Source organism: Leucopleurus acutus (genome assembly GCF_964270905.1).
Source record: "Leucopleurus acutus genome assembly, chromosome: 11".
NCBI classification, from domain to species: domain Eukaryota; kingdom Metazoa; phylum Chordata; class Mammalia; order Artiodactyla; family Delphinidae; genus Leucopleurus; species Leucopleurus acutus.
In genome coordinates, this window is record NC_139152.1 from 88,560,797 (window position 1) to 88,576,614 (window position 15,818).

The 15,818-nt window shown below is 42.0% G+C and overlaps 1 protein-coding gene across 1 annotated transcript; it reads right to left on the reverse strand.

The window, feature by feature from the left end:
* Positions 1–960: 960 nt before the first annotated feature.
* Positions 961–12,913, reverse strand: MTERF2 (mitochondrial transcription termination factor 2). The gene is made up of 3 exons (XM_082849558.1): positions 12,832–12,913; positions 10,966–11,086; positions 961–4,065 (listed from the first exon to the last, which is right to left on the reverse strand). Exon 3 carries the CDS (start codon positions 4,035–4,037, stop codon positions 2,850–2,852), a length of 1,188 nt encoding a protein of 395 aa, XP_082705684.1. The 5' UTR covers positions 4,038–4,065; positions 10,966–11,086; positions 12,832–12,913; the 3' UTR covers positions 961–2,849.
* Between the last annotated feature and the right edge of the window lie 2,905 nt (positions 12,914–15,818).

Consider the following 15,818-nt stretch of genomic DNA (forward strand, 5'->3'; position numbering starts at 1 on the left):
ATTAATCCTTAAAATTAATTGATTTTCCATCTCATCCATCTCTCTCTCCTTGGGTCATACCCATCGGCATATAAACATTTTCCACTATTTCTTTAAAGAAAAATTAATCTCATAATCTCCATTTTTCTGCTTCCTTTTGCAGCAAAACTTCTTGAAAAACTATATAGTCTCTGACTCTTCCTCTATTCTTTTTTTTTTTTAAATATATTTTTTTATTTAGGCTGCATTGGGTTTTTGTTGATATGTGCAGTCTTCCTCTGGTTGAGGCGAGCGGGAGCTACTCTTCGTTGCAGTGTGCAGGTTTCATTGCGGTGGCTTCTCTGGTTGCAGAGCATGGGCTCTAGGCACGCAGGCTTCAGTAGTTGCAACATATCAGCTCAGTAGTTGTGGCTTGTAGGCTCTAGAGCGCAGGCTCAGTAGTTGTGGCGCATGGGCTTAGTTGCTCCGCAGCATGTGGGATCTTTCTGGATCAGGGCTCTGACCCATGTCTCCTGCATTGGCAGGCGGATTCTTAGCCACTGCACCACCAGGGAAGCCCTCATCTCCTATTCTTTCAACCCACTCTAGCTGCCTTACCTTTCTCATTCCACCAGAATTACTTTTTAAAAAAAATGTATTTATTTATTTTTGGCTGAATTGGCTCTTCGTTGCTGTGTGTGGGCTTTCTCTAGTTGCGGTGAGTGGGGGCTACTCTTTTGTTGCAGTATGTGGGCTTCTCATTGCGGTGGCTTTTGTTGCAGAGCATGGGCTCTAGGCACGTGGGCTCCAGTAGTTGTGGCTCATGAGCTCGTGGCAGGCTCAGTAGTTGTGGCGCATGGGCTTAGTTGCTCTGCAGCATGTGGGATCTTCCTGGACCAGGGCTCAAACCTGTGTCCCCTGCATTGGCAGGCAGATTCTTAACCAGTGCACCACCAGGGAATCACTCTTGATAGGGCCAACCAATGATTTCCCTTTAGCCAGATCCACTAGTCACTTCTCCTTATCTTAGTTGACCTCCCCATGGTATTCAATATTATTGAAAATGCCCTCTTTTCTTGGCAGACTTACTCTGGTCAATCCTTTCTAGGCTTGGTCAGCCACTACTCCAAATCTATCTTCTTTCTGGCAGTCTCACCCAGAGCTATAGCTTTAAATACCATAGATATGCAGATGATCCCTGATTATCTGTATCTCCAGTCCTGATTTCTCACTACTCCAGACTTCACCATTTTTCTATTTGAAATCTCTGCTCAGATTCTTGTAGGCATCTCAAAATTGACATCTAACATAGAACTACCAAGGTGACCATATAATGTGTAATGTATTCCAAACTGAGATACTTTTGAGGGTGAAAGCACTGCTGATAATTTCGTCAGCATAAACTAAAATCTGCCAAAGCGTTTCCCATCACATTTAGAATGAGATCCTGTTCCTTAGATGGACCTGTGATGCTCATCTTGTGTCACTCTTCCCATCACTTAACTCTGCCCCGACTATACTGGCTGCCATGCTTTCTCTTGAACAGACATTTCTGTGTGACTTTGAGTAAGTGACTTACCCTCTCTGTGCCTGAATGTCCTCATCTGTTAGAACAATAAACAGTGGTACTCAGCTCTTAGAGTTGTAAAGCACAACGTGCCCAGCACTTAGTAGGTGCTGCAAGAGACACCTTTCGCTTTCCTAACTAAGGAACTTAACAGATGGGGAGAGTGAGAGTTGCCTGCATTTGCTGATTGAAGGAATAGAGTGAAGATGTGGCCTGCATTTTTCATAAGTTTTTCATCGCTTAAGGCCACGCACACATAGCGCAGATGTTTGAGTGTCAAGAGTCAATTGTTTGTGTATTTGTTAGAGTTCAAACTCCACAGCTGAAAGTGAGCCAGTCTTTATTTGCATAATATTTATCTTGGAACAAAGTTTAGAAATAGAAACTTGAAACCTAACTAAAATCAGTACCAACCATCACACACTTTACCTTTCATATTTTACAGTCAGACCTGGATTTTCAGAAAGTTTATACAAATTAGATCATTTCAAATTTAAGGAATTTTACAGAGATGTTTTCATAAAAATCCCTAAATTTGTAGTTGGTACTCTTTTAGCATGTCAGGTAGGAGTGACTTTTCTTATGCCAACTCATAAGCAATCCTTTTTCTGTTCACAAGGTTTGAACAGAAGAGAGATCTTAGTAAATCTGGGCTCTGGCATGTGGCAGCTGGATGGCTCTCTAAGCTTGTTTCCTCATCTATAAAAAGGGGAAAGTAATAAATGCACATAAAAGTGTTTCATGAGATAAAAGTCAATTTTAAACCACACAAATAAGCTCTAATTATTCCTTTTGATGGGCAATACTTGGTTCTCAAAGATATTCCCTTATTCCAACCTGGAGATGAAATCAACTTTCTCCACAAAAATGTATTAGAAGTTTGCTAATGTTTCACTAAACGCTAAGCTACAGAATTCACACCATAGTAGAGTGATGTTTCAGAGCTGGTGGTGAGAAAGAAGGCTGGGTCTGCATCCCAGGTGAAATGTGCTATATGAGTAAAAATGTATCCATACTTTGAATGGAGTGCACTTGTCAGTTTCTTAGAAATTACTCACTTATAAAATATCACACTGATAGACCATTTAATAGTTTTTTAAAATAGCTCAAGGTCAAAATTACAAACTTTATTTAAAATAAATGCAATTTATATTTTTAAGTACAGCAACTGAGTGAGAAATTTTCTACTTAGAGGTCATTTAAACACAACTCAGAAGCTAAGTAGGTTCTTAAAATTACTGGTGCCCACAATATGCCTGAATCACTTAAGTTTTTGCTACTCGGTTTTACTCAGCACTGATAGAAAGAAGCATCAGTCAGCAAGTTACTCTTCAATATTTAATGGTGCCACAGGATTAAATAATGGCCTACCTTTTCTGGCCTGAATTTTACCAAAGTTAGCCTCAAACTCTTTTTTTGTTCCATTTAGATATGCTAGATATCCATCCTTTATTCTATAGCCTAAGGAATTCAGTTTCCTTACCCTGTACTGTACTATTTGTGGCGTTAATTCAAGAACCTTTGGCGTCTCTTTTATCTGAGCTATGGAAATTCCTTCTTTCAATAATCCCTGAATTCTCTCTTCCAAAACTGGAACGGAATAATATAAAAGGGCAGGACATTTCAAAACTAATTGCTTCAGGTCATGATCAGTACATTTAAAAGCATTTTTAGAGAAGGACATACTGTTCTGTATACTTCTTGGGCAAAGTTGAAACAGAAATCCTTTGAGTTTGGAGAGAAGTTGGAGAATTTCAAAGTTTGTAAAACCCTGCTCCTGGAGAAATTCTAGTGTTTCCTTTATAGATGCAGAAGAATTTAACAAAATAAATGGGTTTTGGCTTAATAATTTTAGTAGCCAAACTTTCATGTTGACCTCAGAGCCACCTAAATTTAGATAACTCTCTTGAAGAACATTTATCATTTGCTTATTCTTCTCAATAGGAGTGTGAAAAATATTAGATGCAGTTGTCAAAAACCTACTAATGACCACATTTTTGAATCCCAACTCTTGAAAGAATTGGACATTCAGCTTCTGGTTTTCCTGGTCTTGAACAGTAAAGAAAGATTCTGGAAACTGTTCTATTAACTTAACTAACTCTTTCTTGTTCTTGCAAACCGACTGCCAGAGTTCTCTCTGGGTGTTAACAGCAGGTGGACTGCATTTAATTGCTTCTGGGCAGCGTTCCAAGATACTGGCTACAGCAGTCTCATCGGCACCTAGCTGTTGTAAAATATTTGCAATTTCTTCAACATAGGTTTCATCCTCCAGAAGTACCCATCCTTTTAATCTTCGAATTTTCCTGATGTCAACTGACAATTTATAGAGCTTTTCTACTGTCTTTTTATTTTCTCTATTTGACTGATTATCAGTTGTATAGGTGAAGGATGCTAGAAAAGGTGTGTATTTTGGAGCTGATAGCATCTTTCTGAAAGAACAGAGCCTGCAGGGCTGGGATCTCATCAGCAACTTCCACAACATGCCTGCAATCCACTGGCTAATTCCCACCATCCTGAGACTCAGAAGGTACTCATCATACCTATATCAAAGAAAATACAGGTTTTTAACATAAAGGGTGTTGACTTTCAGAATACAAACACAAATTTGAGCTGTAAGTAGTAAGCATGGAAATAAAACGGACTTAAATTAGACAACTCACGTGGAGTATATTAAATAGAGCCTCTTAAATAATTGATGAAGTAACTGTAATACACTGCTTCACATCTTAAACTTTATAAATACATTGTCTGAGTTTGCAACAACCTCGTGCAGTAGTTAGTTCCATTTTACAGACCAGTAGCAAAACCACAAGGAGTTCAAAGATTCACAAACCTCAAATGTTATTTTGACACACATTCCCTTTCAACTCTGATACGTTCAGGTTTAGGACACATACGCTATTTACACACACCCACTTTTTTTTGTTTTAACATTTTCAAGCTGATGTTTAGCTGAAGCAAATACTTTTTAAGGAGGAGTGTCAACTCTAATTTTATATTTTAGAGTAAATATTCTTTCGCTAAATATTATCAAAATAAGTCAGTGAATTTGTTTTCTCTAAAATGAGTGAATAAATGTATGCTTTTTTATGAGAATTATGTGAAAAACTTTTTTATAAATCTAGAACTAAAATAAGTCTCAGCCGGGTAAAATGAGGAATGCCATGTGACTGCCCTAGTGAAGCCATAGAAAATCAGGTTAGCTGTGGAATGGTGACCATGGCTTATTTCACTTAGCATAATGTCTTCAAGCTTCATACACTGTGTAGCATGTGTCAGGACAAATCGGTTAATTTTAATTGGTCAAAGGATCAGGGAAGTTTCCCTTTCCTTTAGGATTCCTACTGCTTTTATGCATCAGATGAGAAGATAAAAATTCATCCCTATTTGCTTCTATATTTTTGTTTGAAATTTATTTTTCAGTCCGTTTTTTTTAACATCTTTATTACAGTGTAATTGCTTTACAATGGTGTGTTAGTTTCTACTGTATAACAAAGTGAATCAGCTATACCTATAAATACATCCCCATATCTCCTCCCTCTGGCATCTCCCTCCCACCCTCCCTATCCCACCCCTCTAGGTGGACAAAAAGCACCAGGCTGATCTCCCTGTGCTATGCAGCTGCTTCCCACTAGCTATCTATTTTACATTTGGTAGTGTATATATGTCCATGCCACTCTCTCACTTCGTCCCAGCTTACCCTTCCCACTCTCCCCGTTTCCTCAAGTCCATTCTCTATGTCTGTGTCTTCATTCCTGTCCTGCCCCTAGGTTCTTCAGAACCATTTTTTTTAGATTCCATGTATATGTGTTAGCATATGGTATTTGTTTTTCTCTTTCTGACTTACTTCACTCTGTATGACAGTCTCTGGGTCCATCCACCTCGCTACAAATAACTCAGTTTCGTTTCTTTTTATGGCTGAGTAATATCCCATTGTATATATGTGCCACATCTTCTTTATCCGTTCATCTGTCAGTGGACACTTAGGTTGCTTCCATGTCCTTGCTATTGTAAATAGAGCTGAAATGAACATGTGGTACATGACTCTTTCTGAATTATGGTTTTCTCAGGGTATATGCCCAGTAGTGGGATTGCTGGGTCGTATGGTAGTTCTATTTTTAGTTTTTTGAGGAACCTCCATACTGTTCTCCATAGCGGCTGTATCAATTTACATTCCCACCAACAGTGCAAGAGGGTTCCCTTTTCTCCACACCCTCTCCAGCATTTATTGTTTGTAGATTTTTTGATGATGGCCATTCTGACTGGTGTGAGGTGATACCTCATTGTAGTTTTTATTTGCATTTCTCTCATGATTAGTGATGTTGAACATCCTTTCATGTGTTTGAAGGCAATCTGTATATCTTCTTTGGAGAAATGTCTATTTAGGTTTTCTGCCCATTTTTGGATTGGGCTGTTTGTTTTTTTGATACTGAGCTACATGAGCTGCTTGTATATTTTGGAGATTAATCCTTTGCCAGTTGCTTCATTTGCAAATATTTTCTCCCATTCTGAGGGTTGTCTTTTCGTCTTCTTTATGGTTTCCTTTGCTGTGCAAAAGCTTTTAAGTTTTATTAAGTCCCGTTTTTTAATTTTTGTTTTTATTTCCGTTTCTCTAGGAGGTGGGTCAAAAAGGATCTTGCTGTGATTTATGTCACAGAGTGTTCTGCCTATGTTTTCCTCTAAGAGTTTTATAGTGTCTGGCCTTACATTTAGGTCTTTAATCCATTTTGAGTTTATTTTTGTGTATGGTTTTAGGGAGTGTTCTAATTTCATTCTTTTACACGTAGCTGTCCAGTTTTCCCAGCACCACTTACTGAAGAGGCTGTCTTTTCTCCATTGTATATTCTTGCCCCCTTTATCAAAGATAAGGTGACCATATGTGCGTGGGTTTATCTCTGGGCTTTCTATCCTGTTCCACTGATCTATATTTCTGTTTATGTGCCAGTACCATACTGTCTTCATTACTGTAGCTTTGTAGTATAGTTTGAAGTCAGGGAGCCTGATTCTTCCAGCTCTGTTTGTCTTTCTCAAGATTACTTTGGCTATTCGGGGTCTTTCATGTTTCCATACAAATTGTGAAATTTTTTTGTTCTAGTGCTGTGAAAAATGCCAGTGGTAGTTTGATAGGGATTGCACTGAATCTGTAGATTGCTGTGGGTAGTATAGTCATTTTCACAATGTTGATTCTTCCAATCCAAGAACATGGTATATCTCTCCATCTGTTTGATCATCTTTAATTTCTTTCATCAGTGTCTTATAGTTTTCTGCATACAGATCTTTTGTCTCCTTAGGTAGGTTTATTCCTATGTGTTTCATTCTTTTTGTTGCAGTGATAAATGGGAGAGTTTCCTTAATTTCTCTTTCAGATTTTTCATCATTAGGGTATAGGAATGAAAGAGATTTCTGTGCATTAATTTTGTATCGTGCTACTTCACCAGATTCATTGATTAGCTCTAGTAGTTTTCTCATGGCATCTTTAGGATTCTCTATGTATAGTATCATGTCATCTGCAAACAGTGACAGTTTTACTTCTTCCTTTCTGATTTGGATTCCTTTTACTTCTTTTTCTTCTCTGATTGCTGTGGCTAAAACTTCCAAAACTATGTTGAATAGTGGTGACAGTGGGCAACCTTGTCTTGTTCCTGATATTAGTGGAAATGGTTTCAGTTTTTCACCATTGAGAATGATGTTGGCTGTGGGTTTGTCATAAATGGCCTTTATTATGTTGAGGTAAGTTCCCTATATGCGTACTTTCTGGAGAGTTTCTGTCAAAAAATGGTGTTGAATTTTGTCGAAAACGTCTTCTGCATCTATTGAGATGATCATATGGCTTTTCTCCTTCAATTTGTTAATATGATTTATCACACTGACTGATTTGCATATATTGAAGAATCGTTGCAATCCCACTTGATCATGGTGTATGATCCTTTAAATGTGCTGTTGGATTCTGTTTGCTGGTATTTTGTTGAGGATTTTTGCATCTACGTTCATCAGTGATATTGGCCTGTAGTTTTCTTTCTTTGTGATATCTTTGTCTGGTTTTCATACCAGGGTGATGGTGGCTTTGTAGAATGAGTTTGGGAGTGTTCCTCCCTCTGCTATATTTTGGAAGAGTTTGAGAAGGATAGGTGTCAGCTCTTCTCTAAATGTTTGATAGAATTCGCCTGTGAAGCCATCTGGTCCCAGGCTTTTGTCTGCTGGAAGATTTTAAATCACAGTTTCAATTTCAGTGCTTGTGATAGGTCTGTTTATATTTTCTATTTCTTCCTGGTTCAGTCTCAGAAGGCTGTGCTTTTCTAAGAATTTGTCCATTTCTTCCAGGTTGTCCATTTTATTGGCATAAAGTTGTTTATAGTAATCTCTCATGATCCTTTGTATTTCTGCATTGTCAGTTGTTACTTCTCCTTTTTCATTTCTAATTCTGTTGATTTGAGTCTTCTCCCTTTTTTTCTTGATGAATCTGGCTAATGGTTTATCAATTTTGGTTATTTTCTCAAAGAACCAGCTTTTAGTTTTATTGATCTTTGCTATTGTTTCCTTCATTTCTTTTTCATTTATTTCTGATCTAATCTGTATGATTTCTTTCCTTTTGCTAACTTTGGGGTTTTTTTGTTCTTCTTTCTCTAATTGCTTTAGGTGTAAGGTTAGGTTGTTTATTTGAGATGTTTCTTGTTTCTTTCTCTGTTTTTGGCTGCTTTGGGTCTTCGTTGCTGCGTGCTGGCTTTTTCTAGTGTGGCAAGCGGGGGCTACTCTTCATTGTGGTGGGCGGGCTTCTCATTGCAGTGGCTTCTCTGGTCATGAAGCATGGACTCTAGGCGCGTGGGATTCAGTAGTTGTAGCTTGCGGGCTCTAGAGAGCAGGCTTAGTAGTTGTGGCGCACAGGCTTAGTTGCTCTGCAGCACATGGGGTCTTCCCGAACCAGGGCTCAAACCCGTGTCCCCTGGATTGGCAGGCAGATTCTTAACCACTGTGCTACCAGGGAAGTCCCATTTCTTGTTTCTTGAGGTAGGATTGTATTGCTATAACCTTCCCTCTTAGAACTGCTTTTGCTGGATCCCACAGGTCTTGGGTCATTATGTTTTCATTGTCATTTATTTCTAGGTATTTTTTTGATGTCCTCTTTGATTTCTTTAGTGATCTCTTCATTATTTAGTAGTATATTATTTAGCCTCCCATGTGTTTGTATCTTTTACAGATTTTTTCCTGTACTTGATATCTAGTCTCAGCGTTGTGGTCGGAAATGATACTTGATACGATTTCAATTTTCTTAAATTTACCAATGCTTGATTTGTGACCCAAGATATGATCTACCCTGGAGAATGTTCCATGTGCACTTGAGATTTAATCCACTGCTCCTGAGGCTGCTGGGAGAGATTTCCCTTTCTCTCCTTTGTTTGCACAGCTCCTGGGGTTCAGCTTTGGATTTGGCCCCACCTCTGTGTGTAGGTCGCCTGAGGGCGTCTGTCCTTCACTCAGGACGGGGTTAAAGGAGCAGCTGATTAGGGGGCTCTGGCTCACTCAGGCTGGGGGGGAGGGAGGGGTATGGAATGTGGGGCAAGCCTGCAGCAGCAGAGGCCGGCGTGACACTGCAACAGCCTGAAGCGTGCCGTGTGTTCTCCCAGGGAAGTTGGCCCTGGATCACGGGGCCCTGGCAGTGGCAGGCTGCACAGGCTCCCGGGAAGGGAGGTGTGGATAGTGACCTGTGCTCGCACACAGGCTTCTTGGTGGCTGTAGTAGCAGCCCAGCATGCCTGTCTCTGATGTCCGTGCTGATAGCTGCGACTCGCGCCCATCTCTGGAGCTCATTTAGGCGGTGCTCTAAATCCCCTCTCTTTGCGCACCCTAAAACAATGGTCTCTTGCCTCTTAGGCAGTTCCAGACGTTTTCCCAGACTCCCTGCTGGCTAGCTGTGGCACACTAGCCCCCTTCAGGCTGTGTTCACGCAGCTGACCCCAGTCCTCTCCCTGGGATCTGAATGCCAAAGCTCGAGCCTCAGCTCCCAGCCCCCGCCCGCCCTGGCGGGTGAGTGGACAACCCTCTCAGGCTGGTGAGAGTCGGCACCGATCATCTGTGCGGGAATCTCTCCGCTTTGCCCTCTGCACCCCTATTGCTGTGCTCTCCTCTGTGGCTCCGAAGCTCCCCCCCCGTGCCCACCCCCCGTCTCCACCAGTGAAGGGGCTTCCTAGTGTGTGGAAACTTTTCCTCCTTTACAGCTCCCTCCCCAAGGTGCAGGTCCCATCCCTGTTCTTTTGTCTCTGTTTTTCCTTTTTTCTTTTGCCCTACCCAGGTATGTGGGGGAGTTTCTTGCCTTTTGGGAAGTCTGAGGTCTTCTGCCAGCATTCAGTAGGTACTCTGTAGGAGCTGTTCCACATGTAGATGTAGTTTTGATGTATTTGTGGGGAGGAAGGTGATCTCCACATCTTACTCCTCTGCCACATTGAAGGCACCTGACCTTTGTTTGAATTTTAAAAGCTAGCTCCTTTAATTCATTTGAAATTTCTGATTGTGAGCTAAGAATGTAAATAGATTTTATCAACAGGTTAGCTATCTCTAAGCACCATGTTTGAACAATCCTTTCCTTCCCCATGATTTGTGATGCCTCCTTTGTTATACTGTATTTAATGTAGTTTCTGTTTCTAGCTAGCCTCAGTCCTCACTCCCCTACTATTTTTGCAATTCCCTGAATGAGCCAGGTGGCTAATTTCCGGCCTTTGCTGTATACTTGGCTCCCTCTGCCAGACCATCCTAAAACAATCTCTGGTCAACTCACTCTTTCACATCCCCCAACAACTCTGTCAAATCTTCTCAACTCAGACCTCCAGCTTCCCCTGACACCCATTCTCTCCTTCACTCTCAACCAATATCCTTGCCTCTAACTTGTACAAAGAAAGGAGTGCAATTCATCATACCAAACATAAACCTTCTGCTATCTCCCCTTCCCTACAATGACATTTTTCATCATGCAGGGTAATTCCTGCTCGTGCTGATCCCAGCCTCTCTGGCCTGAAGTGTCTAGAGCCCTTCTTTCTCATGTATTCACTCCTTCAGCTGCATCCTCCTCTCTGAGGTTCCCACCCTTCACCTCAGTGGCTCTTTCTCTCACTGCCCCTCCAACTAAAATCCCGTTTTTCTCTTCCCCTCAGGTTAATTCTTGCAGCTCCTTCTTTCTTTCCATTTCCTCTCTTCCTATGTATACAACTTCCCATAAAGACAACTTTCATGTGATTAGAGCCAATGAGTAGTTTTAGTTCCTCCCTCTTTTGACACCGGCAGTTTTCAGCATAGGTGACCACTTTCTCTGTGAAATACTCATACCTGACTTCCAAAACCTCCCACTCCCCTGGTTCTCCTCCTTCCTTCCTACACTCCTGACTGTCCTTTAGTTGTCTCCTCTGCAGGCTCATGTTCAAGGCTTGGTTCTAGGCCCTCTCCTCTTCTTACCTTAGAGTTTCTCCCCAGAGATCCTGTCCTCATCCGGGGCTTCTTAATCCACTTGGGCTTCTTTCCAGCTTCTTCTCAAAATGTGATCTTGTCACCTCCCTGCAATAACTTTCCGATGGCACTTTAGGATAAAGACACAAAGTAAAAAAGCCTTACCATGGCCTGTAAGGCCTCTTTGTCTTAGGCTTTGTCACCACCCAAATCTCCTGTCCCCCTCTGCCTACACCAGCTGCACCAGCTTCCTTTCTGCCCCTGGTGCTTTACCTGTTCCCATCACTGGGTCTCTGAAGACTGAGGGCTAACCCCCATGCCCGCAATGCTCCTAACTCCTAGGTCTAAGTGTCACTTTCTCAGGGAAAGTTCCCTGCCCTTCATGAATAGATGAGCCTTCCTGTCCCCCTGACAGGCTCTCTTATCACCATGGTCTGTTCCTATGTGCCACTTGTCATAGCTGCAGCTGTTCATGAGTGGTTTCTGTCTCACCCTCCATGAGGGCAGAAACGTTTACTGCCATGTTCCAATGAATTGCTTCCCTACCTTTCACCTGGCTGGCACTGCTGACTCTAGGAGGCATTCCTGGGCAGGTGACTTTCATGTGTGCTCTTCCACAGCACCCTGCTCTTGACCCTACTGTGGCACTTATACTCCTGTAAGTTCTTCATTCATTCAACCAGTTTTTTTTTGTTTTTGTTTGTTTGGCTCATTCTGTGTGTCAGGCATTATGCTAGATACTAGCTTTTCTGCTAAAATGTTTCTTCATACCTTTGAATCACAGACCCACCAGAGAACACGGTGTGAGCCACACTACCTCTCTTTTCCAGAAAAGGACCCATACTCACATTTTGCAAAAGACTTTAGCAGGGTTCATGAGCACCCTGCAGTCTATGAACAACCTGCACCAGATTGCAAGCACCTGGAAAGCAGGGTCTGCGTGCTCTTCTACTTTATCCCCTGTACCCAGCAAAGAACTTGGTCCACAGAAACAAAATCAGTATCTGTCAACTGAAACTCAATGACAAACCAAGTTCACTACAACTTAATGTAGTGGGTAAAGCTGTGGGCTGCCTGGGCTTAATTCCTGGTCATTAGTTGTGCTGTGACTTGAGGAAGTCACTTCACCTCTCTGTGCCTCAGTTTAAGCACCTGGAAAATGGCATCACTAGGTGTTCGTGAAGATTACATCCTGGGTGATTGTGAAGGTTAAATTAATACCATAAATGACAAAGCATTCAGAAACTCATTAAACCATCACAGCAACCCATTTTAAAGATGAGTTAACAGATGCACGTAAAGTAGCCCAAGGTTGGTCAGCTAATAAAGGGCAGACCTTGGATTTAAACCCAACAGCTTAGCTGAGTCCTGCTCTTAGCCCTGTGCTCTGCACATAGCAATGATCCAGGTAAATGTTTTCTAAATCACAACGTGGTTTATTTTCTGATACTTCATGTTTCTTAAGCGTTTTTGGGGAGTGAAACCCACTTCTGTAATATGCACAATTTTCATAACACGGTTCCCTCGACGAACACCGGTAATTCAGTTAACTTCTACTTTTATAACATGTACGACCTGCTGACAGTTTCAAATTAACCCCAATGTTTGTAAGAAAGGAAAAACGAGGGCCCAAAGCAGAGGATACTGGGGAGCGATCGAAAGCCACACATCCATCATGTGGGGCCTGCGCTCATATCCAGAGAAACTTCCGACCTGCCGCGCCCCAGCGTCCACCCAGCTCCCGAGCCAGCCAGGCGGAGCTGAGCAGCTGGCGAGAAGTCTGGCTTCACGGTGGGCAGCTCCCGACTCCAGCCTCTCGGCCGCTGTGCGGCCGGAGACGATCACCCCCAGGGGCGCAGGACCGGGGCGACTCACCTGTCGGCGTCCACTCTGCACAGGGCGCGAGTTCCGGGTCTCTGGCTCCGTCCTACCCCCCTCCCTAGGCCGAGGCTCCCCGCAGCCTGGCGTCCTCCCGAGGCCTGGGAACAGGTGCCAGGGTCCCAAGCCGCCAGCCAATTCCCCTCAGCAGCTCCGGCCCTGCTTCGCGGAACCCACAGACACGCCCTAGAGCTCCCAACGCAGCCAATCAGGGCGCGGGTCGCAGACTACGTGACCCTCCTGACGCGGCGGGGCGGGGCCGGGCGGAGCGGAGGGGGCCAGCGTGCGAGTCGGCTGTCCGGGGAACAGCGCCTCTGGCCGGCAACTATTGCTTCCGGCATTTTCTCACCCTTTCCCTCCCAGTATTTTAGAGAACTTGGAGTTTCAGTCCTTTTGTCCCTTGGGGAGTGTCACTAGCCCGGGAGAAAAAAAGGGTAGAAATAACTCAAACCGCTATATCTTTAAGCTACAGCCATTCAGAATTCCCAAAATTAGTCGATAGGTAAAGAACTAAGTTACAAAAGAAACGTAGTTTAAAAAATCCCGAAACTTCTCCGGTACATATCTAGCTTTCCTGCCCCCTCCCCACCCCAATCCCGCAGTCAGCTACAGTGTCTGATGCGTCTTTAACAGCCTCCCTCCTGCTGCTTTCACCCAAATACTCACCTTTTCTGATAAACTGCTAGGTGCTTTACATTCTATTTATTACCTGTGATGCCAACCTCATAGACTAACAAATCTCTCCTTAAAGCCAGGCTCAATGTCTGTCCCATTTATTCTCATATTTATCCATACACATATTTATGGCATGCCTGTTAAAGTGTCAAGCATGTGAAGCTGCAATGACAAAACAGCGGTGCACAAGACAAAAGGGAATAAAGTACATTCCCTATCCTGATGAGGTTTACATTCTAGTGGAGAACAAAGACATTAACAACCAATGACACGATTAATCACAACTAGAGTTGAATGTTTCCAAGGACAGGGTGCCCTGACTGGCCTAGCTGTCCTATGCTGGGTGTGGAGTTGGGGGTCAGGAAAGCTGTGATTTTCCCAGCCTGCATGTAGTCCCCTCACTTTGCGTATTTCATAGTATACAGTGCACAGTTCTAACACCTTAACGCGCAGCACTGTAATTCTTCAAGATGGCCCTCTCTCCTTGTGGAGTGTCCTTGTGGATACTGATGAATTAATTTTCCTATGAACAGTGCTTGGCACATGGTAGGGACTCAGAAAATGCTAACCAAATCTTTGAGTCTAGCCTTATTACCCAGTTTGTGCTCAATGGCTTTGTTGAGAGGGACTGACAAGTTGCACTTTCATTCCACAGAGTAGCAGCAAGAACCCTGGCTCCTTGTCTCTAGGTTAACTTTGATCTCCAGGATATTCTAGAATTAACTGGGTGGCTAATGTATGTGAGGTAGGGGAGTGTTTGCCCAGTAACCCTTCTCCCTCTGAGTTACCCGTATACAAAACCCCCATTATTCATGGCTTTATCACACTCTTTTTCCTGAAATACAAGGATTTGGGGTCCAGACTAACCAAAGTGTGTCACCTGCATCTAGGAAAAGGGAATTAAAGTAGGATACAGAAAAGAGAAGGACGTTAAGGAATGTAAACTAGGGCCTTAGAACTGCATGCGGCAGTCACTGGTCAGGAGGGAGGGAGCAGAGATGTGCATTAAGGTGCTAGCAGCTTATATCAGGGCTCCACATAATTGTATGAGGAATGACAATACATATAACCCTGTGCATTGTAATCACACTTGAAATTGACCAACTTAGCTATGCCAGTTGTCTTAAATAAATGCTACCCAAAGTTTTTTCCATCCTAGTTTAAAGAGTTCATTTCTAGAACCATACAATCAGAAAAACACTTGGATGGAGAAACGGGGGTTCAAAGAACCTAGAACCTAGTATTAGGCATATTACCTACAAGAAAATTACAAACATATGTTTGAAATTGTGGGAAGATCCTGAAGTTTCTAGTACACAAGAGATGGTTAAAAGTAATATTGCTATCAGTCTTTTATACCCCAAATTAGTAACTGTTTTAAGTGAATGTGAAAAACTTAAAAACGTAGTTCCCTCAATTCAGTTTTTCCAAGTTGCTAAGCACAGTTTTTGGTAATAAGAGTTCAAGAAGTATCTGCTGAATGAACAAAATGTCTTAAAATCCCTCAACCACCTATAGGGTTTTTAGAACACTAACCCTTCCAGTTAGGGGGACAACACTGTATTCAAACATAGTGCATTTGCTCAGTTGGAGCACATTGATTGATACCTCTCTTTCCCGTTTGGTGATTTTTTTGTTTTAGTCACAATTTAGACCAAACTGAAAAAAGCTTTCCCCATCCCACCCCCCAAACATACGAAAATCCTTCTACATTTAAAAGTAAAATATCAGTGCCTATGTTGAAATAGTGTTCTTTTACTAAAATACTGATTTATTCATATGAAAACTGCATCTTTTATTCCCCAAATGGTGATGGTAAATTCCAAGTCAATGAATTTCTCAATTCTGTATAGTACAGTCAGGTCCAAAGAGCAGGATGTAAAGTACAGGTGTGAAAAACAAAATATTACTCCTTATTAACAGTGATAAAAGAAGATAAGGCAGTTTTTTCTTTCATTTTCTTTCTTTCATCTCATTTCTTTCTCAGTAATGAATTTATTGATCAGTATTAATTCATTATCCAGGATACTTTTTAAAATGTGTATCATCTAAATATAAAAATGATTGTTTCTGGATTTCTGACTCAAATTTATTTTGAGTTACCTTTAAATACAATTACCACACTGAACATCACTAATAAAGATGGGAAAACAAAAGCCAATGGTTATAATTCCAAATGGTAAGAACTGGCCTACTGGAGAACAGTAAAGGGATAATAATAATGATAACAATAATGGCAGCTAGCCAGAGCTGCAGCGGGCAGTTATGCAGGCTATGCACTGCACATTCCAGGGAGCTAACTACACAGA